This window comes from Balaenoptera borealis (genome assembly GCF_965194805.1).
Source record: "Balaenoptera borealis genome assembly, chromosome: 15".
Taxonomy (NCBI): Eukaryota; Metazoa; Chordata; class Mammalia; order Artiodactyla; family Balaenopteridae; genus Balaenoptera; species Balaenoptera borealis.
In genome coordinates, this window is record NC_138871.1 from 10,555,407 (window position 1) to 10,577,029 (window position 21,623).

Below are 21,623 nucleotides of genomic sequence, written 5' to 3' on the forward strand. Positions count from 1 at the left end.
TAGAGATCTTACATCCCAGAGGCTGGACCCCAGGAAGCAGGGCCCTGACCAAGGTGGTAAGGAAGGCCCAGGCATGGACCATTGGGCAAGTCACCCAGACAGGACAAGGGGATAAGACAGCTTAGTTTCAGAGAGAGGCAGATCTATGGGGACATGTACCAAACTCTGGGCTCATGGTTGAAGAGCATACCATAGAAATGAAATTTTTCTAGTTTATGGCACCCTAATTACTGGTGAGTTTGACTTGGTATAAGTGACTGAATACTGAACAACAGTTTCTTTTGGGGGGGGGGTCTCTCCTTTTTTTTCAGCTTTATTGGATATAATTGACATAGAACATTGTGTAATTTTAAGGTGTACAATGTGATGATTCATATATAGTACACTGATTACCACAATAGTGTTAGTTAACACTCCCATCAGCTCACATAATTACATTTTTGGTGGAAAGGGAGACATTTAGGATCTACTTTCTAGCAACTTACAAGTATGTAGTATAATAGTGTTAGCTATAGTCACCATGCTATACATTAGATCCCCAGAACTTATTCCTCTTGTAACTGGAAGTTTGTACCCTTTGACCAACATGTGTCCATTTCTCCTGCCCCCAGCCCCTGACAGCCACCATTCTACTCTGCTTCTATGACTTCAGCTTTTTTAGATTCCACATATAAATGAGATCGTACAGTGTTTGTTTTTCTATGTCTGACTTATTTTACTTATCATAATGACCTCAGAGTCTATCTGTGTGGTTGCAAATGGCAGGATTTCCTTCTTTCTTATGCTGAATAATATTCCATTGTATATATATGTGTGTGTATATATATATGTATATATACGAACACTTAGGTTGCTTCCATATCTTGGTTTGTGTAAATAATGCTGCAATGAACATAGGAGCACAGATATCTCTTCGAGATAGTGATTTCATTTCCTTCAGATAAATGCCCAGAAGTGGGATTTCTGGATCATATGGTAGTTCCACTTTTAATTTTTTTAGGACCCTCCATACTATTTTCCATAGGGGCTGTACCAATTTACATCCCCACCAACAGTGCACAAGGATTCCTTTTTCTCCACATCCTCACCAACACTTTTTATCTCTTGTCTTTTTGATTATAGCCATTCTAACAGGTATGAGGTGATATCTCATTGTGGTTTTGATTTGTATTCCCCTGATAATTAGTGATGTTGAGCATCTTTTCAAGTACCTTTTGGCCATTTGTATGTCTTCTTTGGAAAAATGTCTATTCAGGTCACCTGCCCATTTTAAAAATTGGATTATTTGGTTTTTGGGCTTTTTTAAACAATTGAGTTGTATGAGTTTCTTATATATTTTGGGTATTAACCTCTTATCACATAGATGGTTTGCAGATATTTTCACCCATTCTGCAAGTTGCCTTTTCATTTTGTTGATTTGTTTCTTTTGCTGTGTGGAAGCTTTTTAGTTTGATGTAGTCCCACTTCTTTATTTTTGCTTTTATTACTTGTGCTTTTGGTGTCAAATCCAAAAAAATTGTTGTCAAGACATTGTTTTCTTCTAGGAGTTTTATGGTTTCAGGTCTTAATATTTAAGTCTATAATCCATTTCTAGTTAATTTTTGTAAGTGGTGTAAGATAGGGGTCTAATTTCACTCTTCTACATATTTTTTTTGAAGAGACTATCCTTTCCCCATTGTGTATTCATGGCTCTCTTGTCAAATATTAGTTGACCATACATGCATAGCTTTATTTCTGGGCTCTTGATTCTGTTCCATTGCTCTGTGTGTCCTGTTTTTATGACAGCACCACACTGTTTTGATTACTGTAGCTTTGTAATATAGTTTGAAATCTCAAAGTTTGATATCTCCAGTTGTTTTTTCTCAGCGTTGTTGTGGTTATTTGAGGTCTTTTGTGGTCCCATATGAATTTTAGGACTTTTTTTTCCTATTTCTGGGAAAAAAAAACCCATTTTTGATAGGGTTTGCTTTGAATCTATAGATTGCTTTGGGTAGTATGGACATTTTAACAATATTAATTTTTCTGATCCATGAACATAGTATATTGTTTCATTTATTTTTGTCTTCTTCAATTTATTTCATCTTATAGTTTTCAATGTACAGATCTTTCACTTCCTTGGTTAATTTATTGGGTTTTGATGCAACTCTAAATGAGATTGTTTTTATTTCTTTTTCAGATATTGCACTGTTAGTGTAGAAAAATGCAACTGATTTCTGTATTTTGACTTTGTATCCTACAACTTTACTGAATTCATTTATTAGTTATAATGTTTTTGGGGGGACTCTTTAGGATATTCTATATATAAGCTCATATCATCTGCAAATAGAAACTATTTTACTTCTTCTTTTCCAATTTGGATGCCTCTATTTCTTTCTTGCCTAATTGTTCTGGCTAGGACTTCCAGTACTATGTTGAATAAGGATGGCGAGCGTGGGCATCCTTATCTTATTCCTGACCTTAGAGGAAAAGCTTTCAACCTTTCACTGTCAAGTATGATGTTCACTATGGGCTTTAACAACAGTTTCTTGAAGTTCTCTGTGATTAGGGGGTTGACACATCCTGGGGCTTGATGCTACTGGAAACCGTAGAATTTGGGTGAACAGCAATGAGCCTATTATTCTATTTATTCTGCCCTTCCTCAAGGCCAGTGGGCAGACCATTATGGTCAGCTGGGATCAGGACATTTGTCAAGTTCTTGCTGTGATGAGAGACAGCCTAGGGCCCAGCACTTTGCCTACAACCAACACCCTGATAGCAGGACTAAGAAAAGGGAAACAGCAAAGTTGCCAGGCTGCAGGGGCCTCCATGAGGAACGTGGGACCAAGCTCACAGGTGTATGACATTAGGACACAGCATAATGCAAAGGAGGGAATCACATATGTCCCTATAAAGGGCTTAACACCTCCCAGCCTGGCCTCCCAAGTCAGCCAGTGTTAAGTCCAGCCCATCCCCTCATCAGCTTAGCAGCCTGGCGGTGGGACAGACCACCCCCTATTGACCCTAGAATTTCATGTGGCAGCTCTCGGCGACCTGCTACTCTTCCTTTCCTGCTCGCCAACAGCTCAGGCTTTCCGAATAGGCTGTTTTGTTGTGTTTTAACCCCTAGTGTTAATTCACCCCTTACTCACAGTGTCTCAAAGCCCTCTCCCTGCTGAGCACACAGGAGCACACAGAGGCTCACGCAGTGGTTGTCTCAACATAATGAGATGGGTGCTGTTTCAGAATTCCAAAAGGTTAGCCAAACATAGAAGCCTCTGAGTGAGAGTGAAATAAAAGTGCTTCATCGGAGCTTCAGATATATAGATTTAAATAAACAATTAAGAAAAAAAAAGAAGGCCTGTAAACGTTTGAATTTTTACTGAATAGTTCCTTGTATGACATATGCTGCTGCTCGATGACATAGCGCGCCCTGCACCGTGTGAGTCCTGGGACTTCAAAGCTGACTAAGACACGGACTCTCAGCTGGAGCGATGGGTGGCGGTTAGGGTCAGGGGGGATGTGCAGTGAGAGGGGTCTGGAGCAGAGAGGGGGCCGCCCCATTTTCTGTGTCGGGTGGCTCTCGGAAGGAGCGTCCTTGAGTTGAGTCCTGCGTGGGGACCGGCAGAGCACGCCCTTTCACACCATCCCCCGGCAAGGGGAGCAGGACCTCGGAGGCGAGGCATGTGACGTGAACGAGTGACTGTCAGGCTCAGGCTGAGCCTCGAGACATCGGCATCCCAGTTCCCAGGCTGGAGAGACTGGCCGGAGGGTGACCGTGGCGGTGACGGCGGGTCCTCACTGCGGGGAGCCTTGTGCGCCCCGAGTGCGGGGTTGAGAACCTTCCACCTTCCCTGCAAGTGATGGGGGTCATGGCCTGAGCACGTTGGTGTCAGGAAGATCGTTCTGGAGTCAGGGCTGAGAGGGTGACTCTTTAGAAGGCCACAGTAACCATCATCCCAGAAGAGTTGGGATCCAGCCTGACCTGGGGCGTGGTGGCAGTGAGCATGAGGGGTGGTCGGTGAGACTTGTGATAGTTTAACGGGGAGAAAGCTGAAGGTGGAGTCAAGAATGCCCCTGGGGCTCCCGTTTGTGGCTGGGGAAGATAGGATGCCATTCGTGGACATGGAAACGCAGAGCCCTGAGGAGTCCAAATTGCAGTGGGTTCTGTGCTCTCCGTCCCAATCTCTTGTTCCCTGAGTTCACTCTAGACCCCCACGGGGTGAGTTTTCTGCGTGCTGTACCCCTTGCCTTTCCCTCACCGCCCCAGGAAGGCCTCCTCCAGCTGTCTTCTGTGCCAAGCACCAACTGAGCTGCTGCAGAGATTCAGGAAACAAAGATCTTGAGGGCTAATTTCTTTCACATATTAAATGTACGTTATTCTGCCTTATGTCAGCTTTAAGCAGTCACTAAGGGCAGTCAGACTCCATAACGTAGTCTTCAGCTAAATGCGAAGATCGTGTTATTGAAACAAGATCTTTCTAGCTGACGGTACTCCAAATGCACGCTTTGGTGCCTGTTAAATCTATTTATGGTTTCCTGATTCCCACCCCCACCCCTACCTCTATCCCTCCATCCACCGGAACATTAGAAGGAACTTGTGAAATGAGGACACTGTAAGAAAGGAAGACGGCATCCAACATTTGTTTGTTTGCATATCTGTTGTTGAAAATGATCAAGATCGATTTCAGAAGCATGTATTCAAATGTACGCTTACATGACCAAAGAGGTTGTATCATCCAACAATTGTTTTCTCTTCTGAAAGGGTAAGTAATAAGAAGCAGACACTTCATTTGACACGAAAAGGGAAAAGGAGGAGAAATTGGGAAGTAATGTATTCAATTATAGGAGCCTTTTGCCAAGACCTTATTGATTTCATGTTTTGACAATTTCAGTCAAGCTTTAATGGCGAAAAGATTCAGAAACAGGTCAGATCAAACATGTGTGTCCCCCCTGCCCATCCCCACTCCTGGATCTTTTATGTGCCTGACAAAATTAGTCAGGTCTTCGCTAGGAAAGGGCTCTGTCTTTGGGGTCTGTTCATATTGCCAGGCCCCAGACCAGAGCTTGGAGGACAGTGCAGGTGAGAGAAGAGTCTGCAGAGACCCTGGCAATCCCCCCAAAAGCTGCAGACGCTGTAGCTGCCGTGCAGTGAGAAGGCTGACCTGGAGCCCCACACACCTTGCTGTGTATACTCTTCTCTACTGAATTTCCTCTCGCTATTTCAATGCCCTCTGAATCCAGTTTCATTTCACCCCTTTCCCTGGAATCTACCTCGACTCCCAGCGTCTGTGTGGGAGGGTCCTTCATGTGCCCATTGGCCCTGACCACTGGGCTGGGTGCCAGGCAGGTCGCAGTCCTGCCCTGGTCAGAGCAGCGTGGCAAGGGCTCCGATGGATGGATGTGCCCACTTGGCAGGAGAGAGACCAGAGCGGGGAACCTGGGGGAGGGGGAGCTGTCGGTGGGGGAGGGGGAGAGAAGGGGACGTGCACATCTCTGAAGCAGCGGAGGGAGTGCTCTGAGATTGGACGGTTCAGGGTGGAGTGGAGCCTTTGAATGCACGCTTATGGAGAACCTGCTCCCAGCACCGTAGGGGAGGACGCTTTCTCTGCTGCTGTGGCCCAGGCTGTCTGTGGGGGAGCCCTCTGTGTGAACAGCGAGGGCCGAGGGAAGGGGGCCAGGTCTGCACTCACACAGCTTTGTTGGCAGCTGGGGACAAGGCACGCCCTGGCAGACCAGATACATCTGTGTTCCAGGTCTAGGGACAGTTACTGGACTTTCCTGGGACTCACCCTAAAACCAGAATGTCTTCACCATCCACGGCCAGCGCTGCAGAGCACGTGGGTGTGTTGGAGAGGTCCCCAATGCTGGGCACCTTCATACTATCATAGCAGCCATCGTTCTCACGGTGTGTTTCTGTGGGAATCCCAGCCTTGCACCCAGGTGACTCATCTCCCCACACAAGGGCTCTTCCACCCCCTCAGCCCTGCAACGCTGCCACCTGCCACCTTCGGAGGGAAGGGGGGATTATGGTGCAGTGAGCTTAGTGCAGAGCTGGGGCCCAGCAAGGGTCTCAAGGTGGGGTGGGGTGGTAGAGCCAAGGGCCCTGGGTTCAAACTCTGACCCAGGCTCTGAGATGAGCATGAACCTCACGGCTGGCCCCTCCCCTCAGGTCCCCAAAGCCAGGACACAGCCCTCTCTGGGGCATCTTGAGAACATTTACTTATCCTCATAGGAAACAAGCTGGAACAGTGGACATAAGGGTGACCTCCTGTGTCCTTTCTCATATATATATATATACACACACACACATATATATACTTTGCGTATATAGTAGGATGTTGTCTGAGATTTATTTAACTGGCTCTCCTGGAATTGTAGCTCAGGTTCAAAGCTTAGGGTAAAGGTATCAAGAATCCCATATTCCCAGTTCAGGAAGCCACCAGTGAGCTGACAGCTGGTGGACCCAACCGCCCTGCTTTCTTTGAGAAGCTAGTGAGAGACAAACCAGCACCTGCCCATTGGTGCAGGAAGAGGGCGGCAGAATTGGGGAGAGGGCAGAGTTCAGGGAGAGAGGCTGCAGGTGGCAGGAAGGGGGTCCTCTGCTCAAAGCCACCTGGAGGGAACCAAGCTTAATCTGGAAACAAACCTGAAGAGAAAAGGGAGAAATAACATGGTGGGCAAACACGTAAGGAAAGAGGGACAGAGGGGTCAGGAGAAAAGACAGCTCAAATGACACAGGAAAAAAAGACAGAAATGCAGACATAGAAATATGATAGGAGAGGGAAAAAATAGAAAAACAAAAACCCAACAAAATAGAAAAAATACAGAAAGGCAGAAAACTCCAGAAACATTAAAAATATAGACAAGGGAGAAGTGGTGAAGTAAGGTTACCAAAAAAGAGAGAAAGGAGTCATTTCGGGAGAGAAATACAGAAAGATGAAAAAAAGATAGATATTAAAAAATACTGGAAGGCAGAAAAATATATGTGGACCACACCCCCACACCCCCACACACACAAAGACAAGACAGAAAGTCAAACAGGAGGAGAGGCAGGAAGGTGGAGGTGTGCGCTGAGTAGGTGAGGACTGGCCTCCTGGGGATGGCGGCGGAAGCCTCACGCTCTGGCCACACCAAGGGTGCCGTCAGAGAGAGATGCAGACCGGACCCAGGGAGACCCCAGCCTCCCCAGCCAGGGCTGAGTGGGAAGCACACGGGCTACAGAGGGATCTACAGCAAAACAGAGGCGAGGCCAGGTGAGCATGTGCTGGAGGTGGGGTAGGTCTGGCAAAGCCAGGCCACAGGCTCTACCTACTACAGAGAAGGAAAAGAAGAGAAAAAAGAAGGAGAAGAAAAAGAATCTGTGGCCTGGATGATTTGGGGTGCACCATTTCCATTACTTTATGAGGTGGTCATCTGCTGGGCAGGTACAGGGCTTACTCCCTCCTGGACAAGGGCTCACAGGTCTAGGGGGTGGGCTGCTGAGGACAGTGGGAGCGGCTGTCCTGAGGGGGAAAAGTGGAAAGTGAGGAAAACATCATTGTTTGACCTACTTTACTTCGTATAAAATGTTTAAGTAACTGCATATTGTATTGTTCTCCATATTGGATGGGCATAATTTAAGACACGTGGTACCTGAAGTGTGTCGTAGAATCTATATCCAAGCTCAGCGAATGTGTACGGTTATTGGTCAGGACTGGACTCTTTTTTCCACCTGATTCCACCCTCTATCCACAGTAAGATGAAAAGGAAGAGGGTAGATTTAAGAGTGAGCACCGAAAACAAATTCAAAGGACATAGCAAATGGATTTGGGGCTGAGTACCAAGGAAGGAATGCTTTAAATGCTGCCAAAACAGGAGCCTAGGGGCTCCAATCAAGACGGCGGAGTAGACGGATGTGGAACTCACCTCCGCCCACAAATACATCAAAAATACATCTGCAAATGGAACAATTCTCACAGAACACCTACTGAACACTAGCAGGAGACCTCAAACATCTGAAAGGACAAGAAAGATCTCCACATGGCTGGGTACGATTGGTTAATAAAAGACATGAACTAATTAAAAAATAAAAATAAAAGACGGAAGCCCGAAGAATGCAGAAGGCAGGCGCTGTGAGTCCGCGGCTAAAGCTGGGCCCCTGCTCTTGCTGTCTTTCCCCTCTGCCCTCCTGTTGTGAGTTGAATTGTGTACGCTTCCACTCCAAAAGATATGTTCAGTCCTAACCCCCAGTATCCATAAAAGGGACCTTATTTGGAAATAGGGTCTTTGCAGACATAACCAAGTTAAAATGAGGTCATAGGGTAGGAAGTATGAGGAAGTAGGGTAGGCCTTACTTCAGTATGACTGGTGTCCTTACAGGAAAAGGAGAGACCTAGAGACACACACAGAGGAGAATGGTTTGTGAAGCTGGAGGCAGATATTAGATATTCAAGTCATTTGTCCACAAGCCAAGGAATGCAAAGGTTGCTGGCAACCACCAGAAGCTAGGAGAGGCAAGGAAGGATTCTCCCCTAGAGCTTTTGGGGGGAGCATGGCCCTGCCCATACCTAGATTTTGGACTTCCAGCCTCTCGAACTGTCAGAGAATAAGTGTCTGTTGTTTTAAGTCATCAAGATGGTGGTGATTTGTCACAGCACCTCTAGGGAACTAATACAACTCCTTAGTGTGGCTTTTAACTGTTCTTACACCCACAAGATGGCTGAGTTCCAAGCAGGAATCTAGAAAAAGGACAAAGAGAAGAAGGCACATGCCAGCTCAGGCTCTCTTTTATCAGGAAAACAGTTTTCACAGAAGCACCACCCAGTAAACCTCTGCCTACTTTCATTGGCCGTGGGGGTCCCATGTCTAACCCTAGTTGCAAAGGAGTCTGGGGAGGTGAGCATTTTAAAATGTCAGCTTTTTACTTTATGTATATATAAATATAATTATAAATATATATATTGTAAAATAATATATATAATTTTTATATATTAAAATTCACCAATTTCAAGTATTTTATCAATGAGCTTTGACGAATGCATATGGTCCTATAATCACCACCACAATAGAACATTTCCATCACCCCAAAAACATTTCTTTGTGCCCCTTTTCGTCTCATCCCTTCCCCTGACTCTGACTCCTGGAAAACATTGATTTTTCTTTTGCTGTAGGTTTGCCTTTTTTATAATATAATATAAATGGAATAGCATAGTGCATAGTCTCTTATATCTGGCTTCTGTCACTTAACAAAATGCTTTTGAGATCCATCCAAGACGTTGGGTGTTCCTTTTTAATGTGGGGTACTGTTCCTTGGTACAGATGCACTACAATTTGTTTATCCATTAACCAGTTGGTGGATATGTGGATTGATTCCAGTTTTGTTAGTATGAACAAAGCTTCTATGAACATTCTCGTGCAAGTCTTTGTATGGACATATGTTTTTATTTATCTTTTGTAAATATCTAGGAGTGGAATGGCTGGGTTCATAGTAGGTATATGTTTATAAGAAACTGCCAAACTGCCTTCCAAAGTGGCTGAACCACTTGCATTCCCAACAGCAATAACTTTTAGTTGCCCTGCATCCTCAGTATTTAACATTGCCTGTCTTACTCATTTTAGCCATTCTAGTGGGTGTAGAGTGGTATTTCATTGCGGTCTTGATTTGCATTTCTCAAATCTTTTTCATGTGTTTATTTGCCATTCGTTTGTATTGTTTGGTGAAGTGTCTGTTCAAATTTCTTGCCTGTTTGTTTAACTGGATTTTGTTTTCTTACTATTGAATCGTAAGATGTCTTTATAAATTCTGTATGGAAGCCCTTTATTATATATGTGATTCACAAATATTTTCTCTTAATCCATTATCCATGTTTTCATTTTCTTAACAGTGTCAGAAAGAGCAGAATTTTAATTTTGGTGAAATTCAACCTTTTTGTGTCATGTATCACGAAATCTTCGGCTAACCCAACGTCACTAGAATTTTCTCACATAGTTTCTTCCAGAAGTTTTGTAGATTTATCTCTTTCCTTTAGGTTCATGATCCACTTGGAGTTAACTTTTGTATATGGTGTGAAGTAAGGGTGAGATTCATTTGTTTGTTTGTTTTTGCATGTGGCTATTCAGTTGTTCTAGCACCATTTGGTGAAAAGACTGTTTTTTCCCCATTCAATTACCTTGGTGACTCTGCTGAAAATCAGTTGACCATGCATGTGTGGCTCTATTTCTGGACTCTCTACTTTTTTCCATTCATCTACATTTCATTCTTATCCCAATACCATACTGTTGTGTTTACTGTCGCATTATAGTAAGTGTTGAAATCAGTTAGTGAATCGTCCACCTTTTTTTTTTTCCTCAAAATTGTTCTGACTATTCTAAGTCCTCTATATTTCCATATGTTTTACAATCAGCTTCTCAATTTCTACAAAAATATCTGCTGGGATTTTGATTGGCATTGTGTTGAATCTGTAGATCAAGGTGAGAAGAAATGATGTCTTAACAATATGGAGTTCTCTGACCCGCAAGCACTGTATATCTCTCCCTTTATTTAGGTGCTCCTTTTAAATTTCCTTCTGCAACATTTTTTTCAGTTTCATGTACAGATATTGCAAGTACTTTGTAAAAGGTGTCCGTAAGTATTTCATATGTTTGATGTTACTGCAACAGCATTGAAATTTCAAGTTCCCATTGTTCATTTCTAGAATACAGAAATACAATTGACTTTTGTATATCAGGGTCTTGTATCTCGTGATTTTGCTTAATTGGCTTATTAGTCCTGGTAGCTTTATTATATAGTCCTTAGGATTTTCTACATAAAACATCACGTCTTTTTGTATGAAGACTGTCTTACTTACTCATTTCCAAATTCTAGGCCTTTAATTTCTTTTTCTTGCTTTATTGCTGTGGCCGGGACCTCCAGTACAATGTTGAATAGAAGTGGAGATAATGGACAGCCTCATCTTCTTCCTGATCTTAGGGGGAAAGCACTTAGTCTTTGACTATTAAATATGACGTTAGCTGAGGCTTTTTTGTAGCTCCTCTGTAGGGAGGTAAGTGTTTTTAACTGGGTATATTGCTACCCAAAGCTATTTGGGGTGTTTCTAGGAAAGAAAAAGGGGGAATGGATATGGGCATCCACCAAAGATGAGGCAACAGGGGTTTCTTTATGAGTTCAGCTCTGTCTTAGCTGTATGATGACTTATTAGGAAACAAGCATTTATTTCCCTTAGAGGCTTTAAGTGTGGGGTGTGGTTCACATCAAACCTGACCAGGTGTGACAATACATCTTTATAAACTGTGTATTTGGGAAGGACAGGTGTTGGTCAGGGAACTAACTCCCCATGAGTCCATTGGGAGGCAGTGTACCCTGTGATTAGGAACGTGGGCTCAGAAAGCTGGGTACCCAGTCCAAACCCAGCTTTGCAGCCTTGGGCAAGTTCCTCAACCTTTCTGTGTCACAGTTTTCCACCTGCAAAATGAAGGTAATAAAAGATATCAATAATGCTTACCTGCAGGGCTTCTGAAAGCTAAATGAGCAAATGCAATTAAAGGGCTTAAAACAGTGCCTGTTACCTGGTGCATTTTAAGAAGGGTTTGTTTTGTATACGGCTAATTTACACACAAGTTTTCAGGAGCAGCTCTACCACTTGAAGTAAACAACCACCATGTCATTTTTAAAATCCTTTCTCCTGAAACCTCATGTTAAGATTTTGTAACGTTGGAGGGCTAGATATTTGATTTCTGTTGTTTTACAATGTTTTTGTGCAATAAGTAAATTTAAACTTTCTGTGCATTGCAAAGGCAATTGTCAGCGGGGTTACAATTGCGGACAGTGACACTCTGTAGTTAGCACTGAGTCTACACTTGGATGCTGAACCAGAGTTTGATCTTCTGGTCTGCTCGCTTTGACCACTTGAGCACGGGATGGAGTGTGCCCCACACACCTCTCAAAGGCCACCCTGCCTAGGCATGTGGACCACTGTGCAGCCCTCAGTTGGCTTCAGCCTGTTACTTCCTGCCAATCAACTAACTCAAGGGACCAGAGGCTTCTCAGTCGGTTGCTTTCCTGGGCATCTGCCCTCGTAAAGCTGCCTTCCTGTCAACACATTCCAAGTCCTGGGTGCTGTTTTTCAGTGGGGGGTGAGTCGTGCCAGGCTTTCTATCTGGGAAGTGGCCCATGCCAGGGGCCACTTGCCAGCAAGGATGAGGTTACACTGAGCCTTCTCGAGTGGGTCCTGCAGCAGCACAGTGGTGTTGACATGTAAGGAAAAGCACCCAGGAGCTGGCTGGCAGGCCTTCAAGGGGCCTTTCCCCTTAACTTGAACTTGCTTTTTACTTCTGCCTCATCCTGTTGGAGGGATTAAGCCACAGCCAGTTTTGCAAAAGTCCCTCTGCAAGCTTTCCCCATGTGATGTCCCTTCTTCAAGCAGGGTTCCATGTGGTCCGGCCAGTTTTCTGTCCCTGCTTTTCTCTTGATCAGTCCCGTGAAAACTTACTTTACACGTTGACTTTTAAAAAAATCTAAAAGTGTCCGCAATTCTACCTGGACACATCCACATTATAGTTGATCCTTCCTCTCTCCTTCCCATGCAGTGGTGGAGAGCAGCTGATCCGTGTTTAGGAGAGCCTGTCCACTGGGCTTCAGCATGGACTTCCTGGCATTTTCCTCTGCAGTGTGATGGGAGAGTTTCAGGACCATGAGTGTGTCTGGCCAGCTGTTGTCCTCGCCTCTGCCAGCGATGTTCTGTGGGCTGTTCCTTTGAGAATCGCCTATCTCCACTGTGTCTTTTCATTTGTAATTGTGACACCAGTGCAGGGGACGAGACAGACATTATCCTCTCCCTCCACTGTCATGAGATACCCCGGTTTTAGATGGGGACCCCGAGGCGCATGTGACATGGTCCTCTGAGCTGTGACTGCCGCCCCAGGTAACCATGCTAAATTATACATGGGTAGAGGCTTTCTGTGCTGCCAGTTTTTCCACTGGAGCACAAAGCTCTCTGTTACAGGAGGATTTTTACAAAGGAGTCCGTCCTCCAGGCCCTGGAAGAACTGGGGAGCTGGGGAAGGCAGGTGACCTTCCAACCAGAGGACTCGGGGTATGAGTTGGAAGCAAATGGGAAGCAGATACAGAGAGTCTAACTTTCTACTTGAGTGTTATTTCTTTGAGCAGAGAGAATTGCTGAAAGTGTAAATACCAAGCCGTTCAGTTTGCTTCGAGGGGGAGGGTGCTGTCCCCCACCCTAGGCAGGGAGGCCTTTGAGAGGTATATGGGGCACATTTCATCCCATGATCAAGTGGTCAAAGCGAGCAGACCAGAAGATCAAGCTCTGGTTCAGCCTCCAAGTGTAGACTCAGTGCTAACTGCAGAGTGTCACTGCCCTTCTCCATGGGGGAAAACAAAGGCAAGAAGAAACCAGAAAAAGTCAGAGTGCCAAATTTCACACTCTGCTCTGGTCAGATAAGAATCTGCCTTCCCGGAATGACTGTAACTGCCAGCTTTGTGATTCGGCACCTTTTTCTCTTTTCTGTGTATTTTCTTCATTCTTATTTTATTCCAGTTATATTTCTTCACTTCCCTCTGATTAAAAAACAAAATAAAGCAAACAACTTGCTTCATTAGAGTCACTGAAAGACCATCTTACACAGAGTAGGGTTGAAAAAAGCTACTCGTTAGATGAATAAATGCCATAAATGTCTTGTGAGTTTAATTTCCATCTTGAGGCTCATTCCTCACACATGTCAAATACGGCCACTACCAAATGCCAATGCTGCAGATGTGACAGGCATTCAAGAAACAATTTGATGAGAATTTGTAAGATCTACTCTCTTAGCAACTTTCAAATATACAAGCAGTTATATTATTAACTATAGTCCCTGTGCTTTCATCACAAGAAAAAGAAATGTTTGTAACTATGGTGAACGGATGTGAACTAGACTTATGGTGGTGATCATTTCACAATATACACAAATATTGAATCATTTTGTTGTACACCTGAAACTAACATATTGCTATTGTCAGTTATATCTAAATTAAAAAAAAAACATTTTTAATGGCTCAGAAGTGAACTAATTTGTCCAAACCACAAAGGTGGATAGTAATGCGGCTATAGTTTCAATTTTTATCTCTCAAGCCCCAAAGTCCATAGTCTTTAAATTACAAGATTCCTCTAAGAATTTGTACATACATTTCTATAATGAAAATCAAAAGGAATGTTGTTATGGACTGAACGACTGTGTCCCCCCCCCGAAGTTCATGTGTTGAAGCCCTCATTCCCAATGTGATGGCATTTGGAGACGGGGCCTTTGAGAGGTCATTAGGGTTAGATTAAGTCATGAGGGTGGGAACTTCATGATGGGATGAGTTTCCTTATAAAAAGAGAAAGAGACCACTCTCTCTCTGCCATGTGAAAATAGAAAAAAGGCCGCCTTCTGCAAGCCAGGAAGAGTCTCACCAGAACCTGACCATGCTGGCACCCTGATATTGGACTTCCAGCCTCCAGAACTGTCAGGAAATGAATTTCAAGCAAAAGCTTTTAAGCAGAATTTTAAGAAAAAAGAAAATGAAAAGAAGACAAAAGAGGAGAAAAAAGAAAAGAAAGAATTTGACAACATGTGGCAGTACCTGAGTACAATGGGGGGAGGGGGAAGGGAAGGTGGGTCGGTTTTGTTGCAGATTAGATTTAACCCAATCCAAAAATTGGCAGAAGACCTAAATAGACATTTCTCCAAAGAAGGTATACAGATTGCCAACAAACACGTGAAAGAATGCTCAACATCATTAATCATTAGAGAAATGCAAATCAAAACTACAATGAGATATCATCTCACACCGGTCAGAATGGCCATCATCAAAAAATCTACACACAATAAATGCTGGAGAGGGTGTGGAGAAAAGGAAACCCTCATACACTGTTGGTGGGAATGTAGATTGATACAGCCCCTATGGAGAACAGTATGGAGGTTCCTTAAAAAACTAAAAATAGAACTACCATATGACCCAGCAATCCCACTACTGGGCATATACCCTGAGAAAACCATAATTCAAAAAGAGTCGTGTACCACAATGTTCCTTGCAGCTCTATTTACAATAGCCAGGACATGGAAGCAACCTAAGTGTCCATCAACAGATGAATGGATAAAGAAGATGTGGCACATATATACAATGGAATATTACTCAGCCATAAAAAGGAATGAAACTGAGTTATTTGTAGTGAGGTGGATGGACCTAGAGTCTGTCATACAGAGTGAAGTAAGTCAGAAGAGAAAAACAAATACCGTATGCTGACACATACATATGGAATCAAAAAAAAAAAAAAAAAGGTCATGAAGAACCTAGGGGCAAGATGGGAATAAAGACGCAGACCTACTAGAAAATGGACTTGAGGACACGGGGAGGGGGAAGGGTAAGCTGGGACAAAGTGAGAGAGTGGTAGTGTATATATGCACATATATACACTACCAAATGTAAAATAGCTAGCTAGTGAGAAGCAGTCACATAGCACAGGGAGATCAGCTCTGTGCTTTGTGACCATCTAGAAGGGTGGGATAGGGAGGGTGGGAGGGAGGGAGACGCAAGAGGGAAGAGATATGGGAACATATGTATATGTATAACTGATTCACTTTGTTATAAAGCAGAAACTAACACACCATTGTAAAGCAATTATACTCCAATAAAAACGTTAAAAAAAAAAAAAGAATTTGAAAACATGTGGCAGTACCTGAGTACAATGGGGGGAGGGGGAAGGGAAGGTGGGTCCATTTTGTTACAGATTAGATTTAAGTAGTTCGTTCTGGTATTTAGAGTTCTCCAGGCATGGAGTGACCTGATTAAAAACCGTCTCACGTTCTGTATCCCTCGCCTTCAAATTGTTTCTTCGATGCCTGTCAGAGCTCAAGAATTGGCAACTGGTGGTGGCCATGCTTGGTATGTGTGAGGAATTAATAGAAACACATAAACTAGACTCAGTATGTTTATGGCATTTCTCCATCTAACGAATAGCTTTTGGGGGTGACAGAGGCTAGCCTAGGTCTTGCGTGCAACATACCCCCGCTTACTGGTTGTACTGAAATGTGCATTATCTGCCATCTGCCTTGCTAGGAAGTTCGATTCTCTCAGAATATCATCAGCGGTTATTTTTCTTCTGTCAATTTGGCAGGTGACAACCGAGAAGGAGGACTTTTTCAGTGCCTGGAACTCATGTCTTCACCACGTCACCTGCCTGTCTCTGGCACACATTCACAGAGGTCAGTGGGCTCTTGTCAAATATTCGGGATTGAGTGACTTCCGGGTTATCTGGAACTCTGACTCTACAGAGAAAGGACAGTCCCCACTCTGGTCTGAGCCCTTGTGTTGAATTTAGGGTCCCCAGATAACTCCCAACGTGCTAGGAACACTGACCAAATGACACCCACAAAACCTAATGTTAAACTCGCCAGGAGCCAGCTGGCTAAATGTTGGTCCCTCAGCATTGGCCCTCTGCCCAATGGTGACTGTCATTCCCAAATAAACAAACGGGACGGGGGTAGGTAAAGTGAGGGTGTTTTAATGGGATCACTGCCTGAAGAAGTTCAAGTACTGAAACTACTCAAACCTAACCCCCAAATTAGCAAGGACTAGTACCACCTTTTAAAGCTATGGGTTCTCGACCAGAGGGGATCGCGCCCTCCAGGGGACATTTGGTGACAGTTAGAGACATTTTTGGTTGTTGCATCTGAGCAGGGGTTGCTACAGTCCAAACCGTCAGCGTGCTGAGGGTGAGGAGGTGTGAATGTTCATTTTGCCCTCAAAACACCAAAATCACGTAAAGTAAGATGAAACATTGAAAACAGAGAGAGATCCGTGAAGATATGGCAAATTATTCTCGAGATTATTGTTTAACCTCAAGAGCCATTTGTTTATTCATCCCTATGCCCTTCTCCATGGAGGGAAAGTGTGCTAAGAGGAAGGCGCTCTTTGCGTTGTTTGCTGTGTGGAGTTTTCCATCACACCAGGGGCACTGCTGGCTCCCCGAAGGCAGGACTAGGTTTTGGTCGCCACCTCAGCTCCGGGGCCAGGCTGCCGGTCCTAGCGCATCCCTGGGCGCTGTCTCAGGGCTGGAATTCCTTGATGGGCTCTGCTAAGAGCCAAGACATCAATCCAGGAGTGCCTGCCTCCTGCCCAGCCCGCCAGCTGGGCACCCTCCCTCAGTAACCAGGCAGCTCAGGAGGAGCAAAGTGCCACGTTATTAATGGCTGTGGGCGTGCCCAGGACCCTCGCTCAGAGCCGACAAGAGCTGGATTGGAGTGAGTAGTTTCGGTGTAGACGGAGGCAGGCCTCTCCCCTCCCTCTGAGTGCGGTCCAGTGCTTGGGACCCTGGTGAGCCTCATGGCATAGGGCTCAAGAGCAAGGACGGGAACGAGAATGCTCAGGTGAGTGTGCACGTGCTCAGGTGAACTTCCCAGGAGCACGGGCTCTTCACGGGGTCCGGGAGGCCGCCAGGAGCGCCACCCCCAGGGCCGGCCTCTAAACACAGTGACCACACCCTGTGATAACGATGGCCTCGCCGACACCCCCGGCTCTGATTTCTACCTTCTGCTCCCTGGGGCAGAGGAAGGAGGAGGAAGGAGAGGGTCCGAGAAGGTAAAGGAAAGGGCAAAACGTTCCCTCCCCTGTGGGTCAGTAAGGTACAGGATTGGGTTCCCTGGTTTGCAGATTGAGGAGTTTTAATCTGCCGGTACACCCGCCGTATATGAGGCTCCGGGGAATTGACGCTCCTTAATCAAACTCAAAAGGGACAGATACAGAAACCAGAATGCCAGTTCATCCATCACAACCCCAAACCCAACTGCCGAGGCCCCGCGCGCACTCCATCCTCTCTGTGGGGACATCTCCACGTGGGATTCAGTTATCATCAGGAGGTGCCGGGGCTGGACCATCCGGACAGCTCTTCGGGGCGAGGGAGCGGGATCTGAGCTCCACGCTGACCTGCCTGCTGCGGATTCCGGAACCCCTGGGGGCTTGCTTCCTGGACTGTCTTGGTGCTCTCAGCACCTACCTCACCCCTAGGAAATTTAGGTAAACCACCCCTCTTCTGTCAGTGGGTTATTTTTCCAGATTTGTTGATCAGGCTGAAACTTATCCGGGATATGAAATAATGCTCAAGACACCCTTATGGAAGGCGAGTATGCCCCAGGCCTTCTCCTCCACTTTGTGTACCTTTATGGCTCAGTTCTCCAGGGTGCTGTGGCCCCAGCACCTGGGCTCCTCCCTCTGGGATCCCGTGTACTCACCAGATCTTGCCCTTCCTGGGACACAAGGATGAACCCTGTGGACTCCAGGTCTCACCTTCATTTACAAAATGTAGATAATGTGATATTTACCTCGGGGGGGCCATTGAGAAGATACTTGAATCTTAGAACCTGACCCATGGTTAGTGTTCAATAAAACTTTTTTTATTACTGTTAATTACTAATCTACAAAAACCTTAGTTCCCATAACCAAAGTGGAACATTTAGATCCTTTTTCTTAAGAGGAAGAAACAGACAAAGATTAAACGGGTTAGGTTCCAATGTATGAAGTCTTAACACCAGGAAGAAATGTCAAGGATTTGATGTTGCCACAGCACTGAAGAAATCCAGATTGATTCTGAATCTTTTATTGGTTAATAACCATGGTAAGCAAGAGTGATGATTTTTAGGAAATTGGCCTCCAGTTCCATGACAGATGAAGAGGATTTGGCCGTAGAAAGTCACAGAAGAAAAATCATAAGAATAACAAGAAAAATAATAGGACTCAATGACAGCATCTAGAAATCCTAGGAATGTTTTGAGATAGAGAAATCCATCCATAATGAGGAGGTCTGTAAGGATACAGAATGGGTTCTAATGGTAGAAATGCCCTGAACACACTACCCAGGAAAAATTTAGTCAGCCTGTCATTACGTTCAAATAGCACACACCACCACCACCACCCCCAGCCCCCGCCCCGGGAAGAGGTCTCCAGGGGCCGGGAGAGGAGGTAGAAGGAGCCCATCTGTCTTCGTTGACTGGACCCAGATGTTGCCTTTGGAGACTTTTGAAGGAACCACACAAAGCGGGAAGGGAAGGATCAGACTGCGAAAGCACAGACCTGAGCGTCACCCCAGATGAAAATCTAGCCATTTTTATAAGGAACAAACGGAAAAAAAGCCTTCTGGCATCAGTTTCCATTTGTCACCTGAAGACTCAGGAAAACCACGTTGGAAATAAAAATGTTAAGCAGTCTCTAGTGGTTTCTAAAGTGGGATGTAACCATTACGATGATAAATGATTACTTTTCTCTGATACACATTTTTATCTTGCCCTAGAAATAGGAGTGCTGAAGCATGGTACTGTCTGAACCCCTAAGGGTGTACCAATTCCTAACCCAAAAGAGAGACACTAAGCACTTTTATTAAATAAATTACATCCGGCATTCTCCAGCTCTATGCAGAATTATCTCTTCGTTTTCTTTCTCAAAGCTTGTGAGTAGCTCTCATTATGCTTCAAGAAGTCCCTTTTCTGGTTCTTAATGAAGTGACTAAGAGTTTAGAATGTTTGCATTAAGCGCAGCTTGTAACTATAATTAGAATATATAAGTAGTGTGGATTTCTGCCTATCGGAGGATTAATTTTAGACGCGTCTCAAGGATGTATTTGCTTCCAAACAAGACGTCCTTTGTTAATAAAAATGTGATCACATGCATTATTAAAGCGTTATTTCTGCATTTTATCCGTGAGTCCTTTTTCCAGTATTCATGGGATCAGCATTTTCCTCCCCATTGTTAATGTGGCTATTCTTTATGCAAATTACATTCACCTTGATTTAGCTTTAGCTTTGGCGTTCATCTTCCAGGAAATTACGGGAATACACTTATCACCTCCTTGAATGCACATTGCTTTATATGCAAGCGCAGAAAAATAAAATGCCACAACTTCATCCCAAAGTCCAGTGTGAGTTGAGGAACTTGTCATCCCCTTACACTTAACTACAGAAGTCCCTCCAAACCCTGAGTCCTCCCAGCTTGAAGGGCAAACATGACCTCTGGGGTGGAACTAAAAGTCAAAAGTCAGCACATCTCGTTCTTTGGATAACGGTTTCTGCCATATTCTGCTGTGACCGCTGGAGATGGAGGTCTGGCAGGTGGGGGAGCAGGGTGAGTACCACAGGTGCTCCCTTGGCTGTGACAGCCTGTGTGCCTTCCTCTCCCATCAGCATCCTCTGCTGGGCCCAGGAGTTTTAGAGCAGTCCCAGCGAGCCCTGAGGGCTCCCTCTGATGGAGGGAGGAGCTGGGGTACCCCTGCCCTGCTGCTGACCTTCCTCTTTGTCTGGCACTCGTTAAATATGTGGGTGGTGGAAGCAGGCGAGGGGATGGTGGGCAGGTACGATTTGCTGCTAGATCCCAACAGACCAGCATCTTGGAGGCTCCGACAATGGAGAAGAGAAGGACCGTTTCTGGCCTCATTTTCTCTGTCCTTCTCACATGGGGAGGACACGTCTCAGACCCATTGTTCCTGAGAGCAAAGAGGGCAACTGGGAGTTGATGGGTCCACGTCAGAGGGTGCGGTGGCCAGGAGAGGCCCCCGTGGATGTCCTGCACACTCTATGGGACTCTGGGTCCCTAATGCCAGAGTCTGGGACAATAGAGAGGCTCCCTCTGGGAACCCAGGAGGTGGCAACACGTGGGGAGAAGAGAACATGAGAACCGGCACAATATCAAGAGGGAGAGAGGAAGAGAGTGGAGGCGCCTGGATGGAGGCTGTTTGGAGTAGGAGCAGGGGGTACTCTGCTCACATACATGATGGCTCTTAAAAAGAAGAGTTTGTTTAGCTGGATCTGAGCATTGAAGCCCGGAAACCCTGCACAAAGCGTGCAACTTTGCCACATCGGATTTAAATTTTGGGCCTCATCAAATAGACACAGGAAGAGAGAAAGTTCCAAAATGCCGACGCCCAACTTTGGACCACATTCCGAGCCTTCCCTGTCCTGGGAGAGCAGGTGTGAGGGAGCGTGGCTCCCGGGCTCCAGTGAGCGGAGGAAGATCTCTTCTGCGACATCACGCGGGCCGCTCCCTTCATCATAACGCGGGGTTTCCTTCCCTGAAGCCCCAGGCCACGTAGGTGCACTTGAGGTCTGTGTCAGCCAGACCCGAAGACCCCAAGTACTGCCTTCTCAAGAAGTGCTGTCATACGACCCTCGCCAGAGCCCCCGGGGACCCTGCTCACCCCAGCACCCGGGAGTGTGTCACCTGGGAGGTCCCGAGAGAGCTCTGATAACTCACTCTTCTTTGCTGGAGGTGACAATTTCTGAGATAGTTTTATGACAGATGACCTTGAAGATTCTGTTGCACTCGGAAGAGGGAGATGAGGAAAAAGCCAGGTCAGACTCTTGGAGGATATTTGTTTTGCGGAGGCCCGTGAGGGACAGAATTTAGCCGCAGTACTTGGACCCAGACCCTAATAAATGTCACTTACCTTCCGGGCCCCGGGATATTGCTGACTGGACTGATGGCCTCCGTCTCCGCCTGTTCGGTGCTTCCTCTGAGCCAGGGCCGTGCTGAGCGCCTGGACCTTGTCACTTCTTCAGTCTCCACCACAACCTCACACAGCCTTTGAGGAAACTCAGCTCGGGGGTGAACAGTCACCTCGGATCACACTGATCTAAGTTGTGGAGCT

The 21,623-nt window shown here is 45.4% G+C and overlaps 1 protein-coding gene across 1 annotated transcript in view; it reads left to right on the forward strand.

Moving 5' to 3' along the window:
• The window catches only part of ACOXL (acyl-CoA oxidase like), a 326,116-nt gene that overhangs the window by 267,756 nt on the left and 36,737 nt on the right, over positions 1–21,623 (forward strand). The window contains exon 13 of the mRNA XM_082356231.1: positions 16,110–16,197. Coding sequence (XP_082212357.1) covers positions 16,110–16,197 — 88 coding nt within the window. The remainder of the gene's footprint in view (positions 1–16,109; positions 16,198–21,623) is intronic.